The sequence below is a fragment of the Rhea americana genome, unplaced genomic scaffold, assembly GCF_003343005.1.
Source record: "Rhea americana isolate MKP2758 unplaced genomic scaffold, rheAme1 scaffold_28, whole genome shotgun sequence".
In the NCBI taxonomy this organism is placed as follows: domain Eukaryota; kingdom Metazoa; phylum Chordata; class Aves; order Rheiformes; family Rheidae; genus Rhea; species Rhea americana.
The window spans coordinates 1,141,124-1,156,255 of NW_028186401.1; the positions used below are offsets into that span (position 1 = coordinate 1,141,124).

Sequence of the window (15,132 nt, forward strand, 5' to 3'; positions counted from 1 at the left end):
GGTTCCTAGATAAAGATTGTGCTGCCTTTCATGAGGCACTAATGTTTAGAAGTACTGGCCCAAGACAGAATTGCTAGCATTACCGTCTCCATGTTATGTTGACTTTCCCAGTAAACATTGTATTGTAACAACCTTCCTTTCCCTGCTGAACTAGGTGCTGTTATTTCATGACCAGAATTATGGAATTCATTATGAATACACCATTCCTGTAAACTATACTGCTGAAAACAGAAGTGAACCAGAAAAGCAGCAGGATTCTTTGTACATTTGGACGCACAGTGGATGGGAAGGGTGCAGTGTGCAGTGTGGAGGAGGTAAGACCATTTGGGAGTTTGGTAGGACTTGTACAGTGTGTGCAGATACCAGCCGTTAAAGAGGTGCCTGCAGAAGACACTGCTGCCAAAGCACGAAGGAAACTGAGCCATGGGAATGGATGTTGCCGTAATGAACTCAAATGAGAGCTCGTTCTCACCAGCTCTCCCAGCTATCATCCACATCCCCACAGTTAATTTTCGCCCAGCATTTTGGCAGGGACACTGCTTTGTCGGCTCATTACCGTGGGCTGGAGCTGCACCTGGGTTAGTGCTCCATGGATGGCTCAAGGCGCTGTGTGCAGCCCCGTATCTCAAGTCTCYGTCAGATTCTTGGAGCAGAGTTTTCACAGGTGTTCTGGCATATTTGCTGAAAGACGCTTCCTTCTCCAGGGGCGAAACAGAGACAGTGCTGCTGTGACAACTCCTGGAAATTGCGTCAGACACTSTTAATGTGGGGTGGGTTTTCTAGGCGTAGATTTGCATACTGCAAATCACACTTCTCAGTTACCCCCTAGGATGCGCTGAGACAGATTTGCTGAACCCTGGGGGGAGCTGGTGCCTGTGAAGCCAGAGATTGCTTTGTCGGCCACTGCCCACGGAGTTTGCACTGTGGGAAGAAGTAGGCTTTTCCCTGAGGAAAGTGTATCATTTACATGTGTTCTGACCAGTCTTTCTTCACAGCTGTCTAGCCAATTGCCTATCATGTTGCCTGACCCAAGAAAAGAGTGCTTCTATTCACATTTGCAGTTCACTGTCCGCAATATATTGAAATCATGGAGTTTGTTTCTCTGGAAATAGAACTGATCTTAAAATCAACATTTTTAGTTACCCTTTAAAACAATTGTTTGTGATAGCCATTGAGCCCTCACATACATGAGTAGAAAACTTCTTTGTGGCCGTTCTGATTTGTATTGCAAGCTTACCACACGTATGAAAAAAGTCAGTACCTGGCAACAAAGCTTCCACGAGTCGGAATTTGGATATGGCAGTCAGTCTCATGTGCTTTGGTTGTCAGACAGTTTTTACTACTTATCCAAGCTGCATTCATTTATTCAGTTTCCCTTTCTGCAGTTTCACCTGAGCTGCAGTTTCAGCTGTCAGTAACTTCTCCACAGATTCCTACAAATCTTTTATTAACCCGAATTTTAATTATTTTTTACTAGCTGTTAACAGATCATGAACCAATTCAGTTTATTGCAGACTCAGGGTTACAGGGGGAGAAGCTGAGAAGCCAAAATAGTTAGCAGTGAGGCAAAGTCTCATGCAGAGATGGCATTTTCCTTGTGATGCGCAGTCGTATCGTGCTGCCCTGTGATACAGCTTTCTTACTGTCACACAGCACAGCACTGAGCCCTGAGGGCCACCCTGCTGCTCTCTTGGTGACGCTGCAGTACCGGCTGATGCACAGGCGTAGTTTACATGAGAAAAGCTGACTACTCCTGAGATGTCTCTTACTGGCTCTTGTTAAGCAGCATATCTGYCGGACCAGAAAATCAGAAATAATTTGGTTTTGGTGGCTTCATTTCGTCTCTTTATGAAGTGCAAACAAGCCTAATTTGTCATTCTTGAAGCCTGCTCACTCCTTTTCATCCTGGCTTTTCTCGCATGGGGAACAGCAAGAGGCAGCTCTCCTGTCATTATCCGTCTCTGAGGGGTGGACAGTTACGTGCCTCCAGCGCACAGAGCAGGAGCATCTGTTCCAGGTGATTACAGGGCATGGCAACATGTGGAGGAGGAACTACAAATGAAAACAGGTTGTTTCAAGATTGTTTTCACATCAAACACTAGAAAGAGAAAGCCAGATATATAGCTGCTGTGAACAGTCAATTTCCCAATTATTGTGGAAAGTTTTGTAGGTTTTTTGGAAGAGCGGAACTGTACATAGGTAGACAAAAGGCAGAAGCAAGAYTGCTTACAGAAGTGCTAGGTCTGTATAGATTACCTCTAGTAGAGATAGTAGGGAGCTCCTAGCTTCTGAGTTGTGATTAATAATAACTTGACCTGATTTCTTAGCCACTGGTTTCCTGATTTTTCAGGGTTGTTTTTGTTTTACTTGTAGGTGAACGGAAAACTATTGTGTCCTGTACTCGAATTATTAACAAGACCATGACACTTGTGAATGACAGTGACTGCCAACGAGTGAATCGCCCCGAGCCCCAGGTCAGGAAATGTAACACACATCCCTGCCAATCACGGTAAGGAGTCAAAAGTAATAAAAAACARTATCCTTTTCTTTTTTTCACAAACCACCCATTTCCAAAGCCTCCATCTAGTGAACATGGTGAAACTGTCTGAAGTTATTGGGACACATTGTTGGCCACACTATCCAGCTGTAATACTCATTCYCATTTTTGGGGCAGATCAGATTTTCATTTCCTCGGAGTCCACTTAATTTGTGGCCAGTGAGTCCGGATTCCATGCAAGCTGCATTCATGTGCTGTTTGAGAATTGTTTTCTTTTCTTTTCCCTTTGGCTCCCTCCTAGGGGAGCGAGTAACTTGTGGTACTAAGCTAGACAAGAACGCAGTGACGGCATGTCTRCCCTTGTTTTTTTAATCAGCACGGAGTAGAGCCAGATTAATTGTCACACGGTAGTATAAAAAAACTCCCAAGTCAMCAGCAAGCAGCCTTTAAGCTACCATAGCTGTTCTGCTGTGTTGCATGTCTGATCTGTATCAGCCCAAGTAGTTTAGTTTGGGAGTCTTCAGGCTAAGCGAGTATCTTTTGCGGTTTGTACAGTGTTTAGTAACACCTGCATAGTTCTGGAAATGTACCTGAATCTCATCGAAGTCAAGAAATTAAAATGGAACACGTTTTAGATGCTTTCCTCAGTGAGGGTGCCTTTTGACACCAAAGGGTGCTTTTCTGCATCAGTAGGAGTAATTAAAGCTCTAATCATRGTAAGTAAGAAGCTCTAAAAATAATGTAAAGCTCTCCACTTAATTTGACAAAAAATTCTAGCTAAATTAATTTTGTTTTCAATTGTATAAARTAGGACATTACTGATCAAAATGGCAACACACAGGAAAACAAATTAGTTTTGTTTGTTTCCTCACCAAATAGTTCACTCTTACTCTGAAGCAGTGTTTACCACTGTGGACGAATGTGGACCTTCCAGTCTTGAGAGTAATTAGAACACCAAATCAATTTAGGATGAAGCTTAGTAATACCTAAAAAAAAGCCTGTTCAGAACAACCTGCCAATTCTTTCATCTTACATAATCAGAGCAACCAGGGAATGCACTTACAAAGCTAGCCCAATTGGTAAAAATGAGAGGGGAAGTGAGAAACAGCACACTTCTTTCTTTCTAATTAGACCTGTAGGTTGTTCAAAGTGCCCTGAAACAGGGAAATACGGTGTCTAGTAATCCATCAGTAAGGCTAGGCCATTTTAAGTTTAGTTTCCTGTCTGYACTAGTACTGCTACCATGCATTATTGTGGCCACTCTGCTTTCAGTGGTACTGAAAAGCATAGGGAGAAACCCCACGTGCTTCCAGGTGTGTAAAGAGAGCAAACTTTTAGCAGTCTCAAGGAAACTACTGTCATTTCCATGAGAAAGTTTCCTAAATTCAGAGATGCTGGGATTTCTATCATGTCATCTTCTCTGAAAGGCAGAAATGGGGAGCATCTGCTCATTTTTCTGGCTTGGTAGTAATTTGGTATTACTTGATATTAAGTATTTCTTCTAGACTTTCTATTGCAAAGAGACTGGAATGAGCCCAGATAGGTGAATGGAAGGGGTACCAGGTGGTGGAGATGAAGAAAAGCAGCTTACAAACCAACTAGTGGACAGCTTCTGCCTCTGATAGCTGAGAGCAACGCTGGGAGGYCTCAGCCATCAGGTCCATTAGAACYGTAAGAGCCACAGCACATTTTCTCAATGGGACATCCATGAACCTGCGTTCTTGGTGAAATCTTGTCTTCGCTGCACACTTTCTCTGTGACACTGCTGCCTCTCCAGAGTAGTGAAACTGGGCAAGATTAAATCACAAATCCCAAACCTCCTGAGAAAGGACCACTCTGTCACTATATCCAGATCGTGTTGTTTTGWGGATTCAGGTCCAGCCGTTAATGTTATTCCAAGGTATCTCTTTTTCAGTGTGGAACTATCAGGCAATTTATAGCCACAATTTAGCACAGTTATCCTCAGGAGTGCTTAGGGGCACAGTGACAGTCACACTGGTCCATTTTTGCCAGAGCAATGACAGCAGACACCAAATGTGCTTAGAACCTGGAAAGGCCACAAAATCTTTGCTGATGATCTGATAGACCACACTCCCTCACTCCCTCTGTGTAGACCACACTTTCACACTTAACATGCTTCTGACTGGAAACATTTTCAGAAGCACATTCTCTGTGCCTCTATAGAATTTAAATTTCCACTTGCGTTTGCCCACCCAGATATTAGAAATGCATGCTTAGCATATTCTCTGACCAAGAACATCTTAAAGAAACCATTCTCTTTCACCATGTCAATGCTTTTTTTTAATGAGCCCTGAATTTGTTTTAGGGTTTCAAGTAAAATTATTCTAGCATTTTGTTACAGTAAGGTCCTTTCCCGTTTCCACTCAGACCTAAGCCCTTTACCTGAGTGTTGAAGAGGGAACAGTGGTTTCTTTTCTGTAGTAAATCTGCTCTGTTCTGTGCATTGTGATCTATATCTACACTTTTACTCAAAATTTTAATGTCTTTGGGGAAAGGTGTAATGGCCAGAGCATAGGCCTGGGTTGTAGGAGACAGTTTCTGTTTCTCTTCTGGATGTACTGTGCAACTTTAACCAACTCACAGTACCACAGTGTCCCTTCTCTTCCTCTCTCARTCCATATATAATTTGCATTGTAAGCTCTTCAGGATGGGGTGAGATCATGTTGTATAAATGGAGGAGGTGGCTATTGCCATTGAAATTATAATAAAAACAAAAAGCAATAACCCATGTTATATATAAAGTGATCTGGAGAAAAAAAAAAGGGTATGATATTAATAACAGTGTATTTCTTCCAGCACAATCCCAAAGTGCTTTGCAAATTATATATCCCTTTGAATTTCAGCCACTTCTTGGGAGAGCCAAATAACGTGGGGCAGGGGACAGTAGTTTTGTAAGGCCAAGGAGGAGATTAGAGCTCTCCAACTGTAACCCAGCATCTGAAAAAAACAAAGCAAGACTGAAAAAAGGATTGGATATACTGACATGTTTTAAAATTAAACGTCAGAGTACAGAATTTTCTTAAGGGTTTTGTTGAAACTGGCAAAAATAAAAGAATCTTTCATTCTTTATTATTGTTACTCTTTCACCTTTTCAAAAAATGCCTCTTTTTCTTCCTATTTTATTCTTTATGTTCCTTGACCCTCTTTTTCCATTAAATTCTTTACAGCTTCCTTTCCTGTCCCAACTGCACCCTATTAGCACCTCTTTATTCTAATCCTTTGCCTAGCTCTTCAGATATTTTTTACAAAACCCTGCTGTAACCAGATGGAATCTGGATTCTTGCATGCGGTGTGTATGGGTTGTTTCCAGCAAACTGAACACCAACCCAAATATATAGGCAAACCCAGCACTCATGTTGGCACAAGACTCAGAAATCACAGATCACATCAGCTGTTATTACTGAAAACATAGGTCGGCCAGTGGCCACACACTTCAACATGCATGGTTGGGTCTATGAATATGAAACTGCTCCACTCTAATGCAGAACAAGAACCAAAAACACATRAAATTTCCCAACTGTTATACTTGTAGCGGCCTGTATGCTAACACTGTTAATTTTTCTCCTCTTTGCTATAATAGATTTTAATAGAGGTTGAGTTCTTTCAGGGGCCTGCTGTGTATGTGCTGTTCCTGCACAGATGCTAAACAGCAGCATGAACAGTCAGAAATCCCTTCCTTCATTTACAGAAAACTACAGGAGACCTGAGCCCTTCTTTTCATTATTTAGGACTTGAAAAGACCTCTTGAATCCGGGAGTTAGTCTTCTGCTACTACCAGCAGCATATCATARACTTCTTTCCATAAACCAATTGCACTTCACAATCTTCTTTCCCTCACTGGAAGACTCTTCTAGGACCCTGCTGTTTTGTAGGTTAAGATCTTTTCTTTCCAACTTCAGTTATTCATTGCTATTTTTCACCCATTTGTTCTTGTGGCAGGATTGTTCTTTTGCTTATGTATTACCTTTCCCTCGCCAGCACTCTTGCTTATGCTAAGTGCCGTATGATAGAGCAACCACTGTGTCTCCTCCTTCCATCCTTTTCCTGGGCTAATTCTATTACTTTCCTTTAACTGCTTAGACGAGGCACTCTCCATTCCCTTGGTCACCTTCTCTAGTAGTGCTGTAATTTAAATTCATCATTCAAGTGCGTAGGTGAGCAGAATTGTACAGTATCCCAGTCTCAGGCTCATTCAGCCTTTACATAATTGCATTCAAACTCTTCTGTCTCCACTGGCAGTAACTCTTGATGAGTTCTTCGCTTTTTTTCTTGCTGCATCCTGTTGGTGACTCAGAGTTATCCTGGACATTTTCGTTCTCTTTGTTTCTGGTGTATGAATTCCAGTTTTTTAGTCCCTAAGCACATAACCTTGCACTTTATACTATTGATTTTCATCCCATCTCTGTTATTGCAGTACTCAAGGTTATTCAGTTCTTCCTGTATGATATCCTAATCCTTCATTGCATGGACAATGCTTCAGGTTTGCAATGTCGGCAATTTCAGTGGCACACATCTTTTTGTGCCAAGGCCATTTATGAAAGCACTAAATTAAATCAGATGCAAGACAGATCTTTCAGGAAGTCCACTGAAAGCTAATTCAAATTCCCTTCCTCCCTGATACTTCCTCTTTAAGCACTGCATGGTAGTCAGTTCTCACTTACTATGCAATTTTCTCATTGATATCTATGTTCTCCAGCTTATCACCAGCTTCTCCAATTTACCTAAGCGTTTCCAGTGCAGCAAAAGGAGTGCTTTACTGATACACAAGTAGATTAAATCTACCACATTTCCTTTGTCTAGAAAAGCAGTTATTTTAATCAAAGAAATACATCCAATTAGTTTTGCCTAGTCTGCCTGGAGGAAATTTACGTTGCGTATTGTCCTATTTTCCATTTGTCACTATGCCCTTGGTTATTGTTTCTATCCAAATCCGTTCTAGAAGCTGGCACACTGCTGAGGTCTGGCCTGTGGTTACGTGGATCACTTCTTCCTTTCTTTTCTCTTCTGTTCCCCTTTCCCTTTTCCATCTGTGAGTAGGAATCCCGCCTTGTGCTCTCCAAGGGCTCACATTCCACGGCGGTGCTGCTGGGGGAAGATGAAAGCCTGTGACACAAGTCAGCTGAGGCCCTGCTGGCTCAGCACCTCGCAGGCCTGCCAGAAGGGCTAGTGACCGCTCAGACCGTGGTGCCTCCGTGTGCCATGGTTGGTTGTGCCCACCACTTTGATTCCCGGTTCAGTTTAAGCTTGTGACCCTTATATGTAAGATCTTTTACTGTCTCAGAGCCCATCTCTCCCTCTAGACTTCACTGTATAGCTGTGACAAGGCTCTTCTTGGCAGTCTGAGAATACAGACGTAAGGAGGGAACACTATCCCTGGGGAAGACAGTAGTCACCAACACTTACAGACAGAATTGGTTTGGAGTGCTGCTGCCCTGGCCTGTTTTCAGACCAGTCTGGTCTAGTCTCCCTGATTACACTCTGTCTGCATAATTTCTGTTTGTGAGGTGAAAGTCTTGCAAAAAGTAGAGAGGCAGAGAGCAATATGATGCCAAAATCCTTGAGGAATATTACTTGCAGGGCTCTATGGAAATTGGATGAAACTGGGATAACGTTTGGGGAGCATTATTATTGTAGGTGGGAGATAGGGACCATGTGAACTCTAAATTTGGGTGCTGATATGTTGAAGCAGAATTAGTTGAGAGTGCTTGTTTTTTCAGGGTAGTAAAACAGAAACCTCAGAGTAGGATTACCTGATGGATTGTAAAAATACAACATAAAAAAACAGTGACATCAGAACAGACCAAATGTTCGTCTAGTCCACTCTTCTGTTTCTGGCAGTGTCCCGGAGCARATGCCATGGGAAATTAAGAACAAATCAAGCATTTGATGATACTTTCCCAATGTATTCCCAGTTATTTTCCCRGTATTTCACTCAACCTCCTTGGGATTCCTTCACTAGTGTTGTCTGTTTGTATTTAATGATTCCAAATGGGTATGTTCTCCCAATAATGTATTCAGGCTCTTTTGGAACTGGTACAAATTTTTGGCATCCATAGAGTCCAATGGCAAGGAATTCAACACCTTATCTATGCCTTGTGCTAATAAGTGTCTCCTGTTTGTTTGAATTTGGCAGTTTCCTTCAGCACCACGAGGTTCTTCCACTGGAAGAGGCCATGAACAGTGATTCCTTTTCACTTTCTCATGATTTCTTTATATACATATAACCCCCTTTCAGCTGTCTTTTTCCCAGCCTGGGGCATCCTAGTCTCTTTAGTTGTCCCCCTTACAAAGACATTAGTAAGATCACTTAGCGGGCTCTAATTAGAGCTGATTTGGGGAGGAGGGTAGGAAAGGAAGAAGAGGAAAACCTCTCCTCTGTTTTACTTGCCAATTCACACCTGCAATTCAGCCTCACTTTTCTGTCTTTACTGGCTTTTTATCCTTCACTGGTTGTTTGAGGTAGAGAAGGAGGAATGAAAGGAGAATGGTCCCCTAAACTGTATCTTTCTATCCCTGCCTCTAACAGCAAACAGCAAAAAACAGTCACAGCTGAAGARACAAACACCCTAGCCTCCCCAGCTGTTCTTTGCAGGGTGATTCCTGTCCCAGTAATGTGAGAGATGGTAGGAACGTAGCTGTCACATACTCCTCACCTCCTGGCTCTGCTAGTGGGAGAGGACCTGCATGGTCTTCCAGCATCAGGTAGCTTTCCAGTTCCCACATCTGCACACGTGTATAAATGTGCCTGTATCATTTATCAGCTCACACTAACAGATACAATGACAAGCTGCACTGGTTCTGCACCTCAGCGTTGCTCCCTTACGCAGATGATGTTCAGCCCRTTCTGGCTGATGCCAATAACTCTGAAGTTCTCATGTAGACCTTGATCTGTGTGCACATAGCCAGGAAAGATGGGAGGTTACATGAGTAAAAGAAAAGAAGGAACAGCTAAGGGGATGATTTCAAATCATTTTAGCCTGGAAATCTGGCATAAATAGTAATGTTAGCACCCTCTGATCCAAGGAGGCACCACGTAAGAGCTCATTTTGAAGCACTTCCCAAAGTTGGAGTTGGGATCTCTAGTTTGATCTCAGTTTGAGCTTAATGAATTTGCCAGGACTGTGCTGGACACCGTGCAAGACTCAGTGACTGCAGGCTGAGCGAGCAGGCAATACTGCGCCCTGGTGGCTGTTCTTCAAGGAAACAATCCTGAGCTCCCACCAGTGGGCTGCTGTGACAGGTCTCCAGCAGGTCCTGCAGGACTGCAAGCCCAGTGCTCTAAACCAGAGAGCCTGAGACTTTTTAGGCATTCTTGTGTTGGTAACTAATGTCCTGCCATGGACATGTCTAATTAGCACCATCCACTAGGAGACAAAATCACATTCGTTCCAGGTTGTATGACAATCCCTCAGATACAGCAACTGACAGGCAGTAGTTATTTAGCTACTGAAAGACGCAAAGAAATTCCCAAACAAATCCAGCAACCCAACTCAGTGAAGCAATTCTGGAAGCGAGTTAAGAGAGAGGGCTTGGGAGCAGGCAAGGGATAGGACCAGAAGGGCCGATTAGCTAGCATTAAGTGCATTCACATCAGATAATTTAAAATGACTGGCTGGAGCAGAAGTTCATTTGGCATTAAGTTTCACACGGAGTCATGAGACTGCTTTCTTAGCTTTGCTGTAAACACCCAGACTGGCTTACATCACAGTTCTTCCCGTTGCAATGTTTGTCTCAACATCCTCATGCTTAAAAATTGCGTTGTTTTAAAATGTTAAATGATGTGTGCTTCTTTGTGTGGTTTGAGGCTCTTCAGGCTGAGTGCAGTCTTTACCAACAGAGAAGGATTAGCAGGATAATCTTGCATAATATTTAATTATGGGTGAAATTCACCTCTACTGCTACCTACTGTAATGCTCTTCACACTGCTTACATCCCTGCGGTGGGAGCTGAGGAAAAGTCACTGCCTTCCTCAATTGCCAAGGAATGGAGCTGGACACGAGCTGCCCAGTGAAAGACAGGTGAGCCATGGACCAGGGTAGGGGGACTGAACGCAGAACGGCTCTGGAGGTGTTGATGTGCCTTAGTGGAGAGAGACAGTGGCCGGCATGAAGGACACCTCACACAAATGCCACGCTGAATCCTCTGGAGACTGGGCAGTGTGTTTCATTTGGAGCAGGGAGAATACAAAGTCCTGAATTTAAAAGAGTGCCCAAGGTCCTTGTAAAATAGCGAACAGTGTCCCATGGTTGATCTAGGTCAGTAGGAAATTAAAAAAATAGAGCTGTCAAAATGATAATCAATAAAGAGAAAAGAAACCTGTGTGAGTGAAAGTTGGCAAGTCTGTTAGCAGAATGACTACTGTACTGGAAAATTACTGAGCACTGTTTATAAAGGCAATCAGACAGGAATGTTAGTCTTGGAGTCCTACTTTCGACATCAGCAGCTGTATTATTCTACTAGATTCCTTGTATTTTTTTCTCCAAAAAAAACTTCTAGTGACTGGGTGTGGCACAACCTGTTCCCCAAAATCAAGATTCACCTGATTATTATGACCCCAGTATTGCAGAAATGTAGTGGAGAGTTTCAGAAGTGCATGAGAAGAGCATGAGATRATAGCAAAGAATCTGTGTTTCATGGAAATCATGAGTCCACTTGTAAACAGTGTTTGCTTGCCTCTACATATTTAAGCATGAACTTAGTTTGATTGCTCTAAGCAAAAAATATCTGTCAATTCCATGTGACTGTTTCTCAGAAATCTTTCCCAATTTTGCATGCTAAAATTATCCCATGTGAAATACTGGCCCTGTTGAAATGAGTCAGAGTTTTACTAACTTCAGTGGAGCTACAGTTTTCACCCAGGTGCCTGAGATAACTAAGAGCAGCTTCAGCATGATTTTACAGCAGAATCAGCTGTTAAAAACAACCAATATTAACTTGACTTGGACCTAACCTGCACAGTAATTCAACAAAAATAATATATGCTCAACAAAAAGATAAGCAATAAAATTTGACAGAATAGAACTCTGAAATTGTGCTACTTTAAATTAGTTTCTATAACAAGTGCTTTTTCAGATTAGCTGTGCTTTCTTGAGTAGCAAATTTTTTCTGATACTTTATTCAGCCATAGTGCAAGCTCCTAACTGGTTGAAGTAATCAAAACACAGGTTTAATAAAAAAGAGGAAAATTAGCATTATTACAAATGTGTCTGTAGTTACATCCAAGCTATTACTGCAAAAGCAGGCAAATAAGTTTCAATGTAGCATTTGGGAAAGAAGATGTAACACAGTCCCCATAGAGGGTGAGTACGCGTGCAAATATGTGCGTGGGTGTTCAGATAGTGGAACACAACCAACCTGCACCCTCCAGTCTTCCGCAGGGCACGAGGCGCTCGTAACCAGGTGATATTTAATAGACTGCAATATTTACCTAGAACATGTAATGGCCTTACATTATAAGAGAATACAAATCTCTGGAAAGTGACCTCATGTCTCTTGATTGCAATCCTCCAGGCCATCCTTCAGCTTTGACTCATTTTATCTTCACTGCATTTTTCTCTAAATCTTTAGCTACAACTCTTCCTTTGCAGACGTTCATCTCCCCTGGGTTTGTGTACATAGTGCTGTGTAGACATTATTTTTTTTCTTAGAAAACGTGGGAGTCTTAGGCAAGTAGGTAGAGTGGCTAATTCAAGGTTAATGACTAATCCAGACCATTGAAAGATCAAATGATGAACTCAACCTCCAGAAGATATTTAAAGTTTGCTCCAGGGGCCTGCCAGATGAGTGTTGCCAAAGCAGATTAGAACTCCCAGTTCCTCCACAGAGATACTGAGAGGTCAGAGGTTGAGAAAGATTCAGAAGACAAAGATTTAAACAGCCCTCTCAGATTGCATGTCCTGTCCATCCCAGCCTCAGAAAAACACACCCTTTAGGGCATTCTTGGGCTAGAAAAGCAGCCAATCACTGGGTTAAAAATCTGTGCAAAAAAGCTCAGCACTTCCTTCTTAAATCTAACCACCAGTGGGTACCATCTAGCTCTTGAATCTTCTGTAGAGGTAAGATTACAGAAACTAATGCCACGAATAAAGCCTTCCCCAGGATTGTGAGAATGATGAGAGTGTGAGTCACACGAGCCAGTCCGAGTGGGAAAGAGGAGAGGGGCTCTCCAGTGGCTCCAGCTAGAGCACTCACATGGTCCAACTGAAGATACGACCTGGGAGAAAAAGGCCAAACTGAAAAGTACCATGATACCAAGTAAACTCTGAGATCAGGTTACGAGCCTGTAGGATAACTGGAAGCCTGGAAGTCTATGTGATATACATAGGGCTTAGTGTATAACAGTTAATTGGCTTAATTAATACTACAAAGCTGGCTTGGTGTTTTAAGTTAAAACAGAGGAGTTATTTTTGACATTGTCGTAAGAAAAGCACATTTTAAAAAAAGTGAAAAGCAAGTTTTGTTCTTAAATACATCCAGATGTGTTCAAAAGGTGTAAAGACAGTGTAGAAAGGAAAATCTGTCTGTAGTGTAATTTAATAGTAACCCTGATGTGATACTATTCGTACCTCACATTTTCTGGTCAGTGTATACATTACTTGTTATGCTGTCTTTTGCAGATAGTAATTATGCTAATACCTTGCTGCACATTCCTTTACCAAATGTGAAACTGGCAGGAATTTTCATTTTATCCATAAATCCTTTGTATTTCCGGTCTGGTAGTGAACTATGTTGTTAAAATACAATTGCAATGATTTTTGTCTCTAAAAGGTACTAAAATTAACATTTTCTGCTGACTGTGAAGGAGGTTTAGAGAGAACTAGAGGGAGATCAGAGCACGGCCAGTACAGCCTACAGGACTTGCGTTTCATGGTTTGCTAGATCTTTTTTTACTAGCCTTTGAACTAGGCAGACATTTCAATGGGAGCGTGGAGTTCCATGGTCAAACTGATCATCTTTTAGGTGCCTTTGAAAATACCCTACATTATTGTCATTATTATTCAAACACTTAATCTGTTGAGAGACATGAAGCAACTCCCCTCCCCCAATCAAAATAGCCTTTTTGATTCCAGATTCAGATTTACGGAATACATTAGTGGTAGATGGAGGTTTGGATGATGATACAATGGATGTAAAATGTGCTCATCAGTGCACCACAGAGCGAGTCCAAACCTCCCTGCTGTCGTAACATTCACTGCTGGAGCCGACAGCAGGGAGGTTTGGACTCGCTCTGTGGTTCAGCGTGGGCCTGCCATACTCACATTGTCTTCTGGGAGCTTTCTGTTCACAAAAGACAAACATTACTCTTTGTAAATGTGGGCTAGGTGTTCCCAGGATTTGGCAGAGCTCTAGGAACTTGTCTCACTCAGATCCCAAATTGAGAGAAGGGGATTTTAGACAAGAGTTCTCATCCAGATTGATAATTGCATTTTCCGCTTCCTTTCTATCAGGAGGGAATAGGTAACAGAGCCATGAGCCAACATTGGTCGCAGTTGTGACAAGCAGGACAGAGCAGGCCCCAGGATGGGACACGGATGGAGGAGAGGGGAATGTGGGATCACCTCTTGGCTAAAAACTCTCTTTTCCTTTTCAAGAGATCTCTGACCAAGCTGACAACTAAGTCACAGCCGTAACAACAGGAAATTCATATTCCCTTGAAATCAGTGCAAGAAAAGCTTTCAGATTTGTGGGTTTCACATTCTTTGCTGAACTTTGTGCCGAGTACCACGGAGAGCCTGTCCTACAGGTTCACTCGTGCTGGAGCAGAGTGCAGTCAAACCAACACCATCCTGCAGCCACCCCAGAGCAGGGGAAGCCTCAAGTTACCCGAGAAGTCCAAAATTCAAATACCAAAGTCCCAATGCTCTGTASGGCCCAGCCGTTCCCTGACGAGCTTCTTCACAAGATGAAGTTAATTTAAAGATTTTTCCTGTTTGTCTGACGCATTTTTCCTTGGTTTTCCTTTTCTTTGGCTTTTTCTGTTGGATTCCAGAGATTTCTTGCAGCGCAGCCTTTCTTTGTAATCATCCTGTGAACTCAGGGGCTCCCTGCTCAGGGWCGTATGTGGTGGGTCAGTAGCTAAAGCTGGACGTACAGATACCACTCTGACAGAAACCTTGGAGATTGCCTTTTCACCAGGGGCTAGATTTGAGATTACTTGAACCAGAGCTTTCTGTTGATTTCCCTGGCTTTTGGCTCATGCCTTGTGCAATCTTTCTTCTCATGATGATGATGATGATACTCGTTCTCTCGGTGCTACAGCACTAACTGTAGAGACCAGTGAACAGGAGAGAAATGACAAAGCTTTTCCCCTCCACAAGAGTGACAAAAACACAAGGAGGAGTTTTCTTTGCTGAAAGGAAGGTTGTAACTTGACTTCTTAAGGCAACTTGGAAATCGCTGGCGGGCCGCGTGCTGCCCATCCTAAATGGAAGCACGCAGGCAGTCTCTGCCAAGAATGTATTTTTATCTTGCTCCTTTGCTTGCAGTCCTTTTCCCTTTTTCTTTTGCCAGTAGCTGTAGATCACAGTGAGAGTACAGTGCTGATGTGAATATTAGTTCAGCGGAGCCTGAACAGAAACCGTTCCCAGCCCTGTGACTCACATTCAGCTCGTAAA

At 42.6% G+C, this 15,132-nt stretch overlaps 1 protein-coding gene across 1 annotated transcript in view; it reads left to right on the plus strand.

Annotated features, from left to right (window-relative positions):
- Positions 1–15,132, plus strand: part of ADAMTS17 (ADAM metallopeptidase with thrombospondin type 1 motif 17) — a 191,445-nt gene that overhangs the window by 145,747 nt on the left and 30,566 nt on the right. The window contains exons 18-19 of the mRNA XM_085308753.1: positions 155–314; positions 2,374–2,509. Coding sequence (XP_085164879.1) covers positions 155–314; positions 2,374–2,509 — 296 coding nt within the window. The remainder of the gene's footprint in view (positions 1–154; positions 315–2,373; positions 2,510–15,132) is intronic.